Source organism: Salvelinus alpinus, chromosome 3, assembly GCF_045679555.1.
Source record: "Salvelinus alpinus chromosome 3, SLU_Salpinus.1, whole genome shotgun sequence".
NCBI lineage: Eukaryota > Metazoa > Chordata > Actinopteri > Salmoniformes > Salmonidae > Salvelinus > Salvelinus alpinus.
In genome coordinates this window covers 17208536-17224350 of record NC_092088.1, presented here as the reverse complement: position 1 = coordinate 17224350, position 15815 = coordinate 17208536, and the positions used below count along the sequence as shown (strand labels likewise).

The 15815-nt window shown below is 45.4% G+C and overlaps 1 protein-coding gene across 5 annotated transcripts in view; it reads right to left on the bottom strand.

The window, feature by feature from the left end:
* ccser2b (coiled-coil serine-rich protein 2b) overlaps window positions 1-15815 on the bottom strand; it is a 141675-nt gene that overhangs the window by 19932 nt on the left and 105928 nt on the right. For 3 of the 5 annotated variants that reach the window (XM_071391734.1, XM_071391731.1, XM_071391730.1), the window contains exon 9: window positions 3446-3559. In XM_071391734.1, coding sequence (XP_071247835.1) covers window positions 3446-3559 — 114 coding nt within the window. Of the gene's footprint in view, window positions 1-112; window positions 201-3445; window positions 3560-15815 lie in introns of all 5 variants that reach the window. The other 2 variants (XM_071391732.1, XM_071391733.1) reach the window with 1 other exon arrangement.

Genomic DNA, 15815 nt, shown 5'->3' with positions numbered 1-15815 from the left:
TGTAGCAGGGTGGCAGGGTGATGGCATGGGGGCATGGCGTTGAGGCTCTATAGGGTATGGGTGGCGAGAGATAAGGGGCGGGATGGGATGGGGGCACTATTAAAGGACTCACTCTGTCTGCTGTGGTGGGGAATGCATGCCCGTGGGATCCTCTGGTGCGAGCGCTGCCAGCGAGAGAGGAAAGGAGCAGGCCGAACACCCTGTCCAGAGAGAAGACGAACACCACAGGAGGTGACACACACACACACCGGAGAACAGAGAGAGAGACAGGGAGGATAAAACCCAGCCATGGTCAGTGAGCGATGCATCTCAATTCACACACACAAAGACACACGGGGATGGCATCTCAAGAGGACTGGAGGCATCCTGGCATCTAAGGATTTCAGATATGGAATAGAATCATGGATTGATGTGTATGCCTTTGTATGTGTGTGTGTGTGTGTGTGTGTGTGTGTGTGTGTGTGTGTGTGTGTGTGTGAAGACCATGCTGTAAATTACAGCATCATCCTCTCAAATGCAGGACACACAGACATGTGGTCCAGGGGGACTGTCCCCACACCTCACACTTATCCGGCGCCTCAAATTGAGAAAACACTGCTGAGATGGGGGCCCAGCTCTGGTACAGGACAGCCACACTCCCGACTCTCCGGAGTCACCAGCCTATTTCCCCTTTGCTACACCAACTATGCGGCGCCACTCTAAGTCAATTCCCAGCCAGGGTGCTTGCAATGTCTCCCTGTACAACACAATTACACTCGCAATCCTCCAGCTCAGACACACCTGCCAGGGAGTGATTCGATATGGGGGAGGAAGATGACAGAAGAATAGGCTCCCCTGTAAACTCATAGCTCCCTGACATGGCAGTGACCGGTATGGTTATTGGAGCTGCGGGAGGTTCGGTGCGAGAGGATCGGTTGGGTGTTGAGTTGAGCTTTGCTTTGGGGGGCAGGGATGTGTTATTTGTGTACTGCCAACACAAATCAATCGTGTTCATTATGGTTGATGCCGGTTTCTCTGCAGTCTGGAAGACAGCATCATTTCACAAGCTCATTACTATGTTGCCTCTTTCTCCCTATCCCTCCATCAGTATTTCACCATCAAAACATTGTTGCCTATTTAAATGATCAGTATTGATTAGTAGTACTATGACTAATCTGCTAGGGTTTGGCATTTTTGCTCTAAAAACCGGTAAACACAGGCATAGCTGTGACTGTGGAAAATGTTTCTCTTGAGTTTCTGAATGCTGTTGTCGACACAAACACATCCAGCTTGATATGCATTAAGCTCTGTCTTCTTCGTGGCTGTTTCCAACGGTCCGTCAAGCCTGTCGCGCAGGGAGAGACGAGGAAGACCGTTTCACAGAGGGAAGACAGTTTGTTTTTCCATCATTGGAGTTGAGCCCTTTTTGTCCCTAAAAAAGACAGAATGTGTGTTGAATCCCAGAGATACAAGTGTAATTGCGCCATTGTATTTACCCATTGTAATTACCCAAGTATTTACCCAAGTTCTCTCTCAACTCTGGGACCACCCGCCAGCTATTCTTTTTTTTGCCTGATGCAGGACTCTAGTGCCAAAGAGAGACTATCGTACTGAAACATTCACACCTCCATTAATTTACGAAAAGATAGTACATTTGTGCCAGAGTTTAGAGTACCGATAGATCAGCGTTCCAACTCCCTCTTGTGATAGTGTGGTTCAATGACAGCATCACGCAATGTACCACCATCTGCCACCATGTACCACAAACGGTCGCGGCATGAGCGCAAAACTTTTAATTGAGGAACCACTGTACTCTCAAGTCACTGTCATCATGCCTCTGTCGATTTGCTTGCTTGGTTCTTTTTGAGTTGACGCTACGCTTTCTTTCCTTATCTTGAGACAGAAACATGAAAAAGAGACATGAAAAAATGTATAGCACTATCACATGCCACACTTCCCCTTCAAACGAAACTGCAGCGGTTACTTACAAATGAGAAGGTCAGGGTGGAAAAATGAAGGAGGACGGGAAAGACCTGACCTATCTGTGCGTCTGAACGCTGGCGAATTCAATTCAAATTCAATTAGAGCAAAGGGGTGCAAGGTGTGTGCCTTGGGCTTGGCGAACTCGACGGCAGCCTCGCAGGTACTCTTATCTCTTCCTGCACTCCGGAAACGCATGTGTCCTGCCCTACTCCCAGCACCAGACCCCTCCATCAACCCCCACCACACAGACCCCTCCCTGCACACGACCAGGAACAACATGTCCATTGCCTTGTTCAGGTTAGGTAGAAACCGAAGCTGTAAATCTGAACCGAACCAATTTCCCTACTGTTTCCCCTCCACACTTTACTCTAAAGCTGCAACGCAGGAGGGTGAATAAATCATGACGGGACAAAAAGGTGACCAAAAGTGTGGCATCCATGATTGAGCACCGCCTCTCCCTGCTGCCCGCTTTGTGGTGGTGGGGGTGGCGCCTCTCGTCGGTATGCTGGTGTCCTTCGGCCAGGCGTAAAAATTAGACCCCTGCGCTGCGTTATTGCAGGACATATTTCAAGCAGAGCCTTCTTTTTCAAATCTAATCAGGCTTGTGCCGCTCCCTATCCCAACAAGCATGTCCATCACTGGGGTGGCGGCTAGCGGCGTGCCAAGGCAATTTCCATGGTATTGCCGGTGGAGCATTTTAGCCTCGGTGCTGCTTTGCTCTGGGCGCCCCTGGTTTATCTGGGCCAGGAGATGTACACACTGTCATTAGTGATAGTCCTGGGATTTTCCAGGCTGCCCAGGGGGCCCTGTTTCATCAGAGAACACAGACCGACGGCACCACAGTATAGTGCCAGGAGGTATCTGTTCTGCTCCAACCGGCCTCCCGACTGCCTCACAGGTGGAACATGCCGCCTGTCCATCATGTGGCAGAGGCAAGAGGCTTGAAGAGAGCACTGGAAGTCACTGAGTTTGTGCATAGTGACAAAAGGACACCTACCTAGCTAAGTCACTCTATTAGGTATCCTTTAGCAGCTACAGTATAAAAGGTTATAGAGCTTTATAAGAGCTATAAATGTTTCACAGCCTCCTACAAAGAAGATGAATTGGAATAGGTTACACTTGCATGGTGAAAATCCAAATAAAAACAGTATGAAGTAAAAAGTATATGCAGTCACTTTACCTCGACTAACCTGTACCCTTGCACATTGACTCGGTACCGGTACCCCCTGTATATAGCCTTGTTAAGTCATTTTATTGTGGTACTTATTTTATTTTAGTAAATATTTTCTTAACTCTATTTCTTGAACTGCATTGTTGGTTAAGGGCTTGTAAGTAAGCATTTCACAGTAAGGTCCACTCAATAAAATGTGATTTGAAATCGAGTGGCCAACAGTGAATGTGATCAGGACATGACAGTGGGGTCTCTCTCTCTCTCTCTCTCTCATATATATATATATACACACACACAGGAAGCAGCACTCACAGCATGTCCCCTCCACGGTGGAGTCTGTGTGGCCTTGTCATGGTAGGTCACCGTCACTCTTTCCACGTCCCTGTGCTGCTGGCAGTGGCATCTCGTGGGCTCGACAGGAACAGCCTTTTCAAGAGAGAGACACGTCATTCAGTTGAAACTTTACATAGACACCAACAATCAATCATGTTTTGGTTAGTTCCAAATAGTTGAAAAGCCAGGGACAGCCTATTCAAGAGAGTTATTCAGTGGAAACTTTATACAGACACCAATACAATATTCAGTTCACAAATGTTCTGGTTAGTTGCAAAATTATTTGTATTGCCAAGAAGAGTTGCAGGTGCAGGGTGTGTTTTGAGTTCGTGGCATGCGTGTAAATAATTGTTTACGCAGATTAAGATTCATAAATCTTAATTTTCTGTTTGAGTACTTATTTAATGACCAGGGTGTTGGGGACATGATGACAACAAACAAACACCCAATCAGGGACAAACTTAAATTAAAGATGAGGCATTATATAAAACCCAAGGTCATATAAAATACAGATGTAGGATCTTAATTTGAGCCAGTTTGCTACAGCAGGAAAATAATCCTGCAGCAACAGGAAATGCAAATTATGTGGATTATAATATTTATATAAAATCTTTTTTTAGGGGGTTCATTGGTTTCTCATACAGTAAAAGAAAATCAAGTCTGAAATTGGAAAGTGGAAATGTTTTAAATCTGAAAAATGTAAAACTACACGTTTTACATTTCCTGCGTTGCAGGAAAGTTCTCCTGCAACAGGGTGATCAAATTAAGATCCTACATCTGTATCATAAAAATGAATGTGACAGGACATAACCTTCATAACATTAACAGTAGAAGCATAACAAGTCCATAAACTGCAATAAGCAATTACTCTATCGGTTTCAGTGTGTATGGTCACACTGACCCTCTCTATAACCCTCTATGTAGGCCAATGAAGAACAGTGTGAGTGCTTCTGCAATGGCCACTGGCCCGACTCGAAACAGCCCACAAAAACAGCCCTCTTATTTCCCAAAGAAAACACCCACAGTCCAGAAGACAAATGAAACTCTGCAAGGCCCAGGCCCTTCATCTCACAATCTCAGAGGAGGAGAAAGGAAGGGTGGTTGGCCTTTGGATGTGGCCTCAGTATGACACACACACACACACACACATACGAGAGAAGAGAATCCACAGCCACTCTAAATAATCATGTACCGTACGGTAACAGTGTTCTCCCTCTTAGGACTCTCTCTTGTTCCATTACCAGGACCAGGCAGACAGACAGACAGACAGACCGAACGACAAAGACCAGCTTTGTGTTTGTACTCTTTCATGCATCCTTCAAAACTCCAGGGCTCTTTGTAAACACACACAACCTTTCCATCCCCTACTTCACTCTCATGGTTCTGATTACACATGTATACAATTACCTGTGCAAACACTTATAGGCCTCTGAAGCTAGGCATACATTAGTCGACGACAAAAATCTTTTTCATGGTTGAAGCACTCACATTATGTGAACTGTCTGCATAATGTTGTCATCCTGAAGTCTGCGACCGGTCTGCTCAGATTACAGGAGTGTGCTCACATTACTAGACCCCTCCCTGTCCTGATATTTCCAGATGTGTCGTGGCCCACCTCCTACTCTGTAGCCGGGCAACGGAGGACAAGTTGCAGAAGTTGCAAGTCCAATTGTAGCACCCCCCTCACTACACAAGATACAACCAAAAATGTCTGGCATGTCAGAAAAAGCATCGGGACCTAAGATGTGGACCAGAAGAGTGAAAGACCCATAATCGCACGTCTTTCACCCGCTCACATTCACATTACGCAACCTAAGAGGTCTTGGTCGAAGCCTGTGACGCCTGTGATCCCAGAAATTTGCTGTGGATCCCAAATCAGGCAAAATCGCTGTTTAAAATGGTGTAATGTATGACCAGCTTTAGGGGCCTAAAGAGACAATCAATGACATATAGATTACAGAAAAAGTAGTGACTGATGCTTAAAGGGATAATCCATCCCCAGAAATAAGAATCATGACATTAATGTCAATTTGATGAAAGCCTCTGTTCTAACAGTGGGTAAAATAAAACATTTCCCCATGATTTAACTTCGAAGTGGTCCATCTGTGAAATCCGGAAATCGTGTAGGAACGGGTCATAGCTACATGGTTCTCGTCACTGGAGATGACACACTATCACATTTCATAATGCTTTTAAAACAATTACCTGCACTCCAGATCGGCAAAACATCCGTTTATATCGTCATGACAAAGTATATATTTCACTTAGATGTGCTCAATCTAAACAGTGTACCAAATTATTCAACTCAGTTTCTGCTTCAAGTACCATCTCGCAATGCGCTCTGTGTCGGTGGGAAAGGGGCCATTAGAACTGCAAATTGAACTCGGTGAGACAAGACTCCTAAATTGATAGTGCAGTTTGTTTACATGATTTTACAGCTAGCTAGCTAGCTATCTACTTCACATGCTGATATTGGCTTTGGTATTATTGTGTGTAGCTAGCTAGCCAGCTAGCCTGCCCAGAGAGAGCATTGCATTGCGAGTTTTGTAGACTTGAGCTGCAACAGATTAACACTGTCATTGGAATTGGTGGTTTGTGGTGGATTATCCCTTTAAAGCCAGTGGGAGGACTGAGAGCACCATAGAACAACACTGTCATCTAAAACAGCAATACGCTTTCACAATAGCAAACCCATTCAAAGGTAAGAGTACGCACATCAAAGACATTATAGCACAGGTGTCAACATCATTCCATGGAGGGCCAAGTGTCTGCAGGTTCTCATTTCTCCCTTGTACTTGATTGATCAATGAAGGTCACTGATTAGCAGGGCCACATTAAATGTGTTTTATTTTTTGCCTGATTCCGTTCAGTTTTCCCCCCAAATTCTGTTCTCTCTGTTTTGTTTTTCCCGGGGGGGGGGGGGGGGGGGGGTTGCTCTAAAAATCACCGTTTTTTAAATAGAAAAACAACCTAATTGGATGTTCTGAGTCTACAACAATGCTTAAACCACATCAGGAGACCACTTTTGAGGTCTGGGAAAAATCTAAGACATTTAGAATTTTGGGTGTAGTTACCCTTTAATTCAACTGTGCACCAGCCAGAGACCCTTGTTTGGTTAGTAGTGTTTCTATAGCGCTCATGTGATTGCAGAGTTTGCTAAACAAATAGCCAGTGGATGGATGCAAATAATCATGATATTCTGCCAGGTAGGCATAGGCTACTTGGTAAACATTTAATTGAGAACATTTTTGGGAAACCTTTCCATCTACCAACAGACGGTTAGCATTAGCATAATCCCTAACGGCTACATAAAGTGTAGACTAGACCTAGGCGAGCACCGCACACCGACAGGGGCATTCCTGTCTTATGATTAACTTGGGCAAATTAATAAATTTTCAAATAAGTTACATACATTTAGTCTATTTCCCGCTCAAATAGTTCAAATAATTTAGTTGATTTCCTGCTAAGTTCAATACATTTAGTCGATTTTCTGCTAAGTTCAATACATTTAGTTGATTTCCAACTAAGTCCAATACATTTAGTTGATTTCCTACTAAGTTCAATACTAAGTTCAAATCAAACAAGGTTTATTTGTCACGTGCACCGAATACAACAGACCTTACAATGAAATGCTTACTTACAGGCTCTAACCAATAATGCAAAAAAGGTATTGGGTGAACAATAGGTAAGTAAAGAAATAAAAACAACAGTAAAAAGACAGTGAAAAACAACAGTAGTGAGGCTATATACAGTAGCGAGGCTACATACAGACACCGGTTAGTCAGGCTGATTGAGGTAGTATGTACATGTAGATATGGTTAAAGTGACTATGCATATATGATGAACAGAGAGTAGCAGTAGCGTAAAGAGGGGTTGGCGGGTGGTGGGTGGCGAGACACAATGCAGATAGCCCGGTTAGCCAATGTGCGGGAGCACTGGTTGGTCGGGCCAATTGAGGGAGTATGTACATATGTACATGAATGTATAGTTAAAGTGACTATGCATATATGATAAACAGAGAGTAGCAGCAACGTAAAATAGGGGTTGGGGGGGGTGCCACATAATGTAAATAGTCCGGGTAGCCATTTGATTACCTGTTCAGGAGTCTTATGGCTTGGGAGTAAAAACTGTTGAGAAGCCTTTTTGTTCTAGACTTGGCACTACGGTAGAGCTTGCCATGCGGTAGCAGAGAGAACAGTCTATGACTGGGGTGTCTGGGGTCTTTGACAATTTTTAGGACCTTCCTCTGACACCGCCTGGTGTAGAGGTCCTGGATGGCAGGCAGCTTAGCCCCAGTGATGTACTAGGCTGTACGCACTACCCTCTGTAGTGCCTTGCGGTCGGAGGCCAAGCAATTGCCGTACCAGGCAGTGATGCAACCAGTCAGGATGGTCTCGATGTTGCAGCTGTAGAACCTTTTGAGGATTTCAGGACCCATGCCAAATCTTTTCAGTTTCCTGAGGGGGACTAGGCTTTGTCGTGCCCTTTTCATGACTGTCTTGGTGTGTTTGGACCATTCTAGTTTGTTGGTGATATGGACACCAAGGCATTTGAAGCTCTCAACCTGCTCCACTACAGCCCTGTCGATGAGAATGGGGGCGTGCTCGGTCCTCCTTTTTCTGTAGTCCACAATCATCTCCTTAGTCTTGGTTACGTTAGGATAGGTTGTTATTCTGGCACCACCCGGCCAGGTCTCTGACCTCCTCCCTATAGGCTGTCTCGTCGTTGTCGGTGATCAGGCCTACCATTATTTAGTCTGCAAACTTAATGATGGTGTTGGAGTCGTGCCTGGCCATGCAGTCATGGGTGAACAGGGAGTACAGGAGGGGACTGAGCACGCACCCCTTGGGGGCTCCGGTGTTGAGGATCAGCGCGGCAGATGTGCTGCTACCTACCTTCACCACCTGGGGGCGGCCCGTTAGGAAGTCCAGGATCCAGTTGCAGAGGGAGGTGTTTAGTCCCAGGATCCTTAGCTTAGTGATGAGCTTTGAGGGCACTATGGTGTTGAACGCTGAGCTGTAGTCAATGAATAGCATTCTCACATAAGTGTTCCTTTTGTCCAGGTGGTAAAGGACAGTGTGGAGTGCAATAGAGATTGTATCATCTGTGGATCTGTTTGGGCGGTATGCAAATTGGAGTGGGTCCAGGGTTTCTGGGATAATGGTGTTGATGTGAGCCATTACCAGCCTTTCAAAGCACTTCATGGCTATGGACGTGAGTGCTACGGGTCTGTAGTCATTTAGGCAGGTTTCCTTTGTGTTCTTGGGCACAGGGACTATGGTGGTCTGCTTGAAACATATTGGTATTTCAGACTCAATCAGGGACATGTTGAAAATGTCAGTGACGTCACCTGCCAGTTGGTCAGCACATGCCCGGAGCACACGTCCTGGCAATCCGTCTGGCCCCACAGCCTTGTGTATGTTGACCTATTTAAAAGTCACGTCGGCTACGGAGAGCGCGATCACACAATCGTCCGGAACCACCCGATGCTCTCATGCATGCCTCAGTGTTGCTTGCCTCGGAGCAAGCATATAAGTGATTTAGCTCGTCCGGTAGGCTCGTGTTACTGGGCAGCTAGCAGCTGTGCTTCCCATTGTAGTCTGTAATAGTTTGCAAGCCCTGCCATATAAGACGAGTGTCGGAGCCGGTGTAGTATGATTCAATCTTAGCCCTGTATTGACGCTTTGCCTGTTTGATGGTTCGTCGCAGGGCATAGCAGGATTTCATGTAAGCTTCCGGGTTAGAGTCCCGCACCTTGAAAGCGGCAGCTCTACTCTTTAGCTCAGTGCGAGTGTTGCCTGTAATCCATGGCTTCTGGTTGGGGTATGTACGTACAGTCACTGTGGGGATGACGTCCTCAATGCACTTATTGATAAAGCCAGTGACTGATCTGGTGTACTCATCAATGCCATCGGAAGAATCCCGGAACATGTTTCAGTCTGTGATAGCAAAACAGTCCTGTAGTTTAGCATCTACTTCATATGACCACTTTTTTATAAACCGAGTCACTGGTGCTTCCTTCTTTAATTTTTGCTTGTAAGCAGGAATCAGGCGGATAGAGTTGTGGTCGGAATTACCAAATGGAGGGCGAGGGAGAGCTTTGTACGCGCCTCTGTGTTGAGTACAGGTGATACAGAATTTTTTTCCCTCTGGTTGCACATTTAACATGTTGATCCTGATCAGCTCTCTGTACCGGACGTCATTTCCAGTCACAACTTGTAGACTTGTTTACGTGTTGCTGTGCGTTTTATTGCTAACCTTACTTTGCTACCTGCCAACTTTACGTTTTTTACTTTTTAATTACTGTTTATATTTTTTGTTTTTCCTATCTCAACTTTTTTCATTCAACTTTTTCACTCCGGACGCTTTATCTAGACGTGATTCGTCAGGACCTCCACCAGCCGAAGCTAAGTAGTAACATTAACATGATGCCTTCTAATTGCAGTCGCTGTACTCATAATATACAGGAGAACGATCGCCTTACGGCAAGGATAGCTGTGCTGCAAGCCCAGCTTCAGACGCAATCGTTAGGCAAGGGTAATTTAAGTATAGGAAAGGATGAAACAGCGTCTGTGCCACCAGTAAGTACAGATAGTAGATTAAATCCCCTCGCAGAGTCCCCGCAGCCGGACAACTTTCTCATGGCTTCTGGAAGGAAATGCTGTAGGAATGCTCAACCGGTGTCGCTCATTCAGCCGACAGAAACTTTCAACCGGTTTTCCCCATTAAGCAGCAAGTCGGAGTCAGAGGCCGAGCCTTCTCTGGTCTCTACTCCTCCCGTTACGGGGTCTGAGACGCCGAAGCCTCCCACCATTAGCTCTGAAAAATTGAAAACCCTAGTCATTGACGACTCCATTACCCGCAGGATTAGACTTAAAACGAATCATCCAGCGATCATACACTGTTTACCAGGGGGCAGGGCTACCGACGTTAAGGCTAATCTGAAGATGGTGCTGGCTAAAGCTAAAACTGGTGAGTGTAGAGAGTATAGAGATATTGTTATCCACGTCGGCACCAACGATGTTAGGATGAAACAGTCAGAGGTCACCAAGCACAACATAGCTTCAGCGTGTAAATCAGCTAGAAAGATGTGTCGGCATCGAGTAATTGTCTCTGGCCCCCTCCCAGTTAGGGGGAGTGATGAGCTCTACAGCAGAGTCTCACAACTCAATCGCTGTTTGGAAACAGTTTTCTGCCCCTCCCAAAAGATAGAATTTGTAGATAATTGGCCCTCTTTCTGGGACTCACCCACAAACAGGACCAAGCCTGGCCTGTTAAGGAGTGACGGACTCCATCCTAGCTGGAGGGGTGCTCTCATCTTATATACGAACATAGACAGGGCTCTAACTCCCCTAGCTCCACAATGAGATGGCTGTTAGCTGTTGGCACAATGGCTGTTAGCCAGCCTGCCAGCTTAGTGGAGACTGCCACTAGCACAGTCAATGTAGTCAGCTCAGCTATCCCCATTGAGACCGTGTCTGTGCCTCGACCTAGGTTGGGCAAAACTAAACATGGCGGTGTTCGCCTTAGCAATCTCCCAGGAATAAAGACCTCCTCCATTCCTGTCATTATTGAAAGAGATTGTGATACCTCACATCTCAAAATAGGGCTACATAATGTTAGATCCCTCACTTCCAAGGCAGTTAAAGTCAATGAACTAATCACTAATCATAATCTTGATGTGATTGGCATGACAAACATGGCTTAAGCCTGATGAATGTACTGTGTTAAATGAGGCCTCACCTCCTGGTTACACTAGTGACCATATCCCCCGCGCATCCCGCAAAGGCGGAGGTGTTGCTAACATTTATGATAGCAAATTTCAATTTACACTTTTTTTTTTTTCGTCTTTTGAGCTTCTAGTCATGAAATCTATGCATCCTATTCAATCACTTTTTATAGCTTCTGTTTACAGGCCTCCTGGGCCATATACTGAGTTCCCTGAATTCCTATCGGACCTTGTAGTCATGGCAGATAATATTCACATTTTTGGTGACGTTAATATTCACATGGAAAAGTCCACAGACCCACTCCAAAAGGCTTTCGGAGCCATCATCGACTCAGTGGATTTTGTCCGACACGACTCTTTTCTCTGTATATATCAATGATGTCGCTCTTGCTGCGGGTGATTCTTTGATCTACCTCTACGCAGACGACACCTTTCTGTATACATCTGGCCCTTCTTTGGACACTGTGTTAACAAACCTCCAAACGAGCTTCAATGTCATACAACACTCCTTCTGTGGCCTCCAACTGCTCTTAAATGCTAGTAAAGCGAAATGCATGCTCTTCAACCGATCACTGCTCGCACCCACCTGCCCGACTAGCACCACTACTCTGGATGGTTCTGACTTAGAATATGTGGACAACTATAAATACCTAGGTGTCTGGCTAGACAGTAAACTCTCCTTCCAGACTCATATTAAGCATCTCCAATCCAAAATTAAATATATAATTGGCTTCCTATTTGCAAAAAAGCCTCCTTCACTCATGCTGCCAAACATACCCTCGTAAAACTGACAATCTTACCGAGCATTGAATTCGGCGATGTCATTTACAAAATAGCCTCCAACACTCTACTCAGCAAATTGGATGCAGTCTATCAGAGTGCCATCCGTTTTGTCACCAAAGCCCCATATACTACCCACCACTGCGACCTGTATGCTCTCGTTGGCTGGCCCTCACTACATATTCGTCGCCAAACCCACTGACTCCAAGTCATCTATAAGTCTTCGCTAGGTAAAGCTCCGCCTTATCTCAGCTCACTGGTCACCATAGCAACACCCACACATAGCACGCGCTCCAGCAGGTATATTTCACTGGTCCTCCCCAAAGCCAACACCTCATTTGGCCGCCTTTCCTTCTAGTTCTCTGCTGCCAATGACTGAAATGAATTTCAAAAATCACTGAAGCTGGAGACTTATATCTCCCTCACTAACTTTAAGCATCAGCTGTCAGAGCAGCTTACCGATCGCTGCAGCTGTAAATAGCCCATCCAACCAACTACCTACCTCATCCCATATTTTTTTTCTGCTGTTTTGCACACCAGTATTTCTACTTGCACATCCTCATCTGCACATCTATCACTCCAGTGTTAATTGCTAAATTGTAATTACTTCGCCACTATGGCCTATTTATTGCCTTACCTCCTTACTTCATTTGCACACATTGTATACAGATTTTTCTATTGTGTTATTGATTGCACGTTTGTCTGTGTTGTTGTTTTTGTTGCACTGCTTTGCTTTATCCTGGCCAGGTCGCAGTTGTGAATGAGAACTGGTTCTCAACTGGCCTACCTGGTTAAATAAAGGTGAAATAAAAAACAAAAAATTATTGATTTCCTACTAAGTTCAATATATTTTGTTTATTTCCAGCCACCCCAGTCATAGACTGTTCTCTCTACTACCGCATGGCAAGCGGTACCGGAGTGCCAAGTCTAGGACAAAAAGGCTTCTCAACAGTTTTACTCCCAAGCCATAAGATTCCTGAACAGGTAATCAAATGGCTACCCGGACTATTTACATTGTGTGCCCCCCAACCCCTCTTTTACACTGCTGCTACTCTGTTTATCATACATGCATAGTCACTTTAACTATCCATTCATGTACACACTACCTCAATTGGCCAGACCAACCAGTGCTCCTGCACATTGGCTAACCGGGCTATCTGCATTGTGTCCCGCCACCCACCACCTGCCAACCCCTCTTTACGCTACTGCTACTCTCTGTTCATCATATATGCATAGTCACTTTAACCATATCTACATGTACATACTACCTCAATCAGCCTGACTAACTGGTGTCTGTATGTAGCCTTGCTATTTTTATAGCCTTGCTACTGTATATAGCCTCTCTACTGTTATTCTTACTGTCTTTTTTACAGTCTTTTTACTGTTGTTTTATTTCTTTACTTACCTATTGTTCACCTAATACCTTTTTTGCACTATTGGTTAGAGCCTGTAAGTAAGCATTTCACTGTACGGTCTACTCTACACCTGTTGTATTCGGTGCACGTGACAAATAAACTTTGATTTGATTTTTCTTTATATTGTTTAATTCCGTTTTAATGTCTGGATTCTGTGATTCCGTCCGTATTTTCCCGCTTTTTTAGGGCCCTAGATTAGTTAGGAACTCCCCTCATCTGGTTGTCTAGGTCTTCATTGAAAGGAAGTAACAAAACCAGCAGACACTCGGCTCCCCATGGAAAGAGTTGGACACCACTGCACTACAGTATCAGGTGCAAGTGTTTGAATGCCCCCATCAATGAAAGGCAACGTTTCCATCATCATGGATCTTAACAGAACAGTGAAAAGTCCCATAAATTATAGAACCATTCAAACAGTGTACAGGTATTCCTCTCCTTTACAATATCAAGTCCTATCACTCAGGGTCGGTCCAGGCTCTAACTCCCTGTTATGTCTGCATACTACCATACTATATACACTGCTCAAAAAAATAAAGGGAACACTAAAATAACACATCCTAGATCTGAATGAATGAAATATTCTTATTAAATACTTTTTTCTTTACATAGTTGAATGTGCTGACAACAAAATCACACAAAATGTATCAATGGAAATCAAATTTATCAACCCATGGAGGTCTGGATTTGGAGTCACACTCAAAATTAAAGTGGAAAACCACACTACAGGCTGATCCAACTTTGATGTAATGTCCTTAAAAGAAGTCCAAATGAGGCTCAGTAGTGTGTGTGGCCTCCACGTGCCTGTATGACCTCCCTACAACGCCTGGGCATGCTCCTGATGAGGTGGTGGATGGTCTCCTGAGGGATCTCCTCCCAGACCTGGACTAAAGCATCCGCCAACTCCTGGACAGTCTGTGGTGCAACGTGGCGTTGGTGGATGGAGCGAGACATGATGTCCCAGATGTGCTCAATTCGATTCAGGTCTGGGGAACGGGCGGGCCAGTCCATAGCATCAATGCCTTCCTCTTGCAGGAACTGCTGACACACTCCAGCCACATGAGGTCTAGCATTGTCTTGCATTAGGAGGAACCCAGGGCCAACCGCACCAGCATATGGTCTCACAAGGGGTCTGAGGATCTCATCTCGGTACCTAATGGCAGTCAGGCTACCTCTGGCGAGCACATGGAGGGCTGTGCGGCCCCACAAAGAAATGCCACCCCACACCATGACTGACCCCCCGCCAAACCGGTCATGCTGGAGGATGTTGCAGGCAGCAGAACATTCTCCACGGCGTCTCCAGACTCTGTCACGTCTGTCACATGTGCGTGTGAACCTGTTTTCATCTGTGAAGAGCACAGGGCGCCAGTGGCGAATTTGCCAATCTTGTTGTTCTCTGGCAAATGCCAAACGTCCTGCACGGTGTTGGGCTGTAAGCACAAACCCCACCTGTGGACGTCGGGCCCTCATACCACCCTCATGGAGTCCGTTTGAGCAGACACATGCACATTTGTGGCCTGCTGGAGGTCTTTTTGCAGGGCTCTGGTAGTGCTCCTCCTTGCACAAAGGCGGAGGTAGCGGTCCTGCTGCTGGGTTGTTGCCCACCTACGGCCTCCTCCACGTGTCCTGATGTACTGGCCTGTCTCCTGGTAGCGCCTCCATGCTCTGGACACTACGCTGACAGACACAGGAAACCTTCTTGCCACAGCTCGCATTGATGTGCCATCCTGGATGAGCTGCACTACCTGAGCCACTTGTGTGGGTTGTAGACTCCGTCTCATGCTACCACTAGAGTGAAAGCACCGCCAGCATTCAAAAGTGACCAAAACATCAGCCAGGAAGCATAGGAACTGAGAAGTGGTCTGTGGTCACCACCTGCAGAACCACTCCTTTATTGGGGGTGTCTTGCTAATTGCCTATAATTTCCACCTTTTGTCTATTCCATTTGCACAGCAGCATGTGAAATTTATTGTCAATCAGTGTTGCTTCCTAAGTGGACAGTTTGATTTCACAGAAGTGTGATTGACTTGGAGTTACATTGTGTTGTTTAAGTGTTCCCTTTATTTTTTGGAGCAGTTTATTATACTACCATATAATACTACTATACACCATACTACCAAACTACTATACTACAAAAGGAGAATGATACCCTGAAATAAAACAGTGTTCTGTTGATCGATACGCCAGTTCAACTTCAAAGGTGATAGTAGCAGGAGAGAGATGTGTGTTCCTGGGTTGAAGAAATAGTAATGAATCCACAGCTCCTCTGGACCTGAATCATGCATACAGGCTGATTCTAGTCATAAAGAATATTAGCTATGGCATGCTGAAAATACATCAATAGGAACATGATTCCCTGGAATAAAACAGTGCTCTGTTGTTCGACATGGTAGTTCAACTTCAAAAGGTGAAGTTAGCAGGCGAGAGA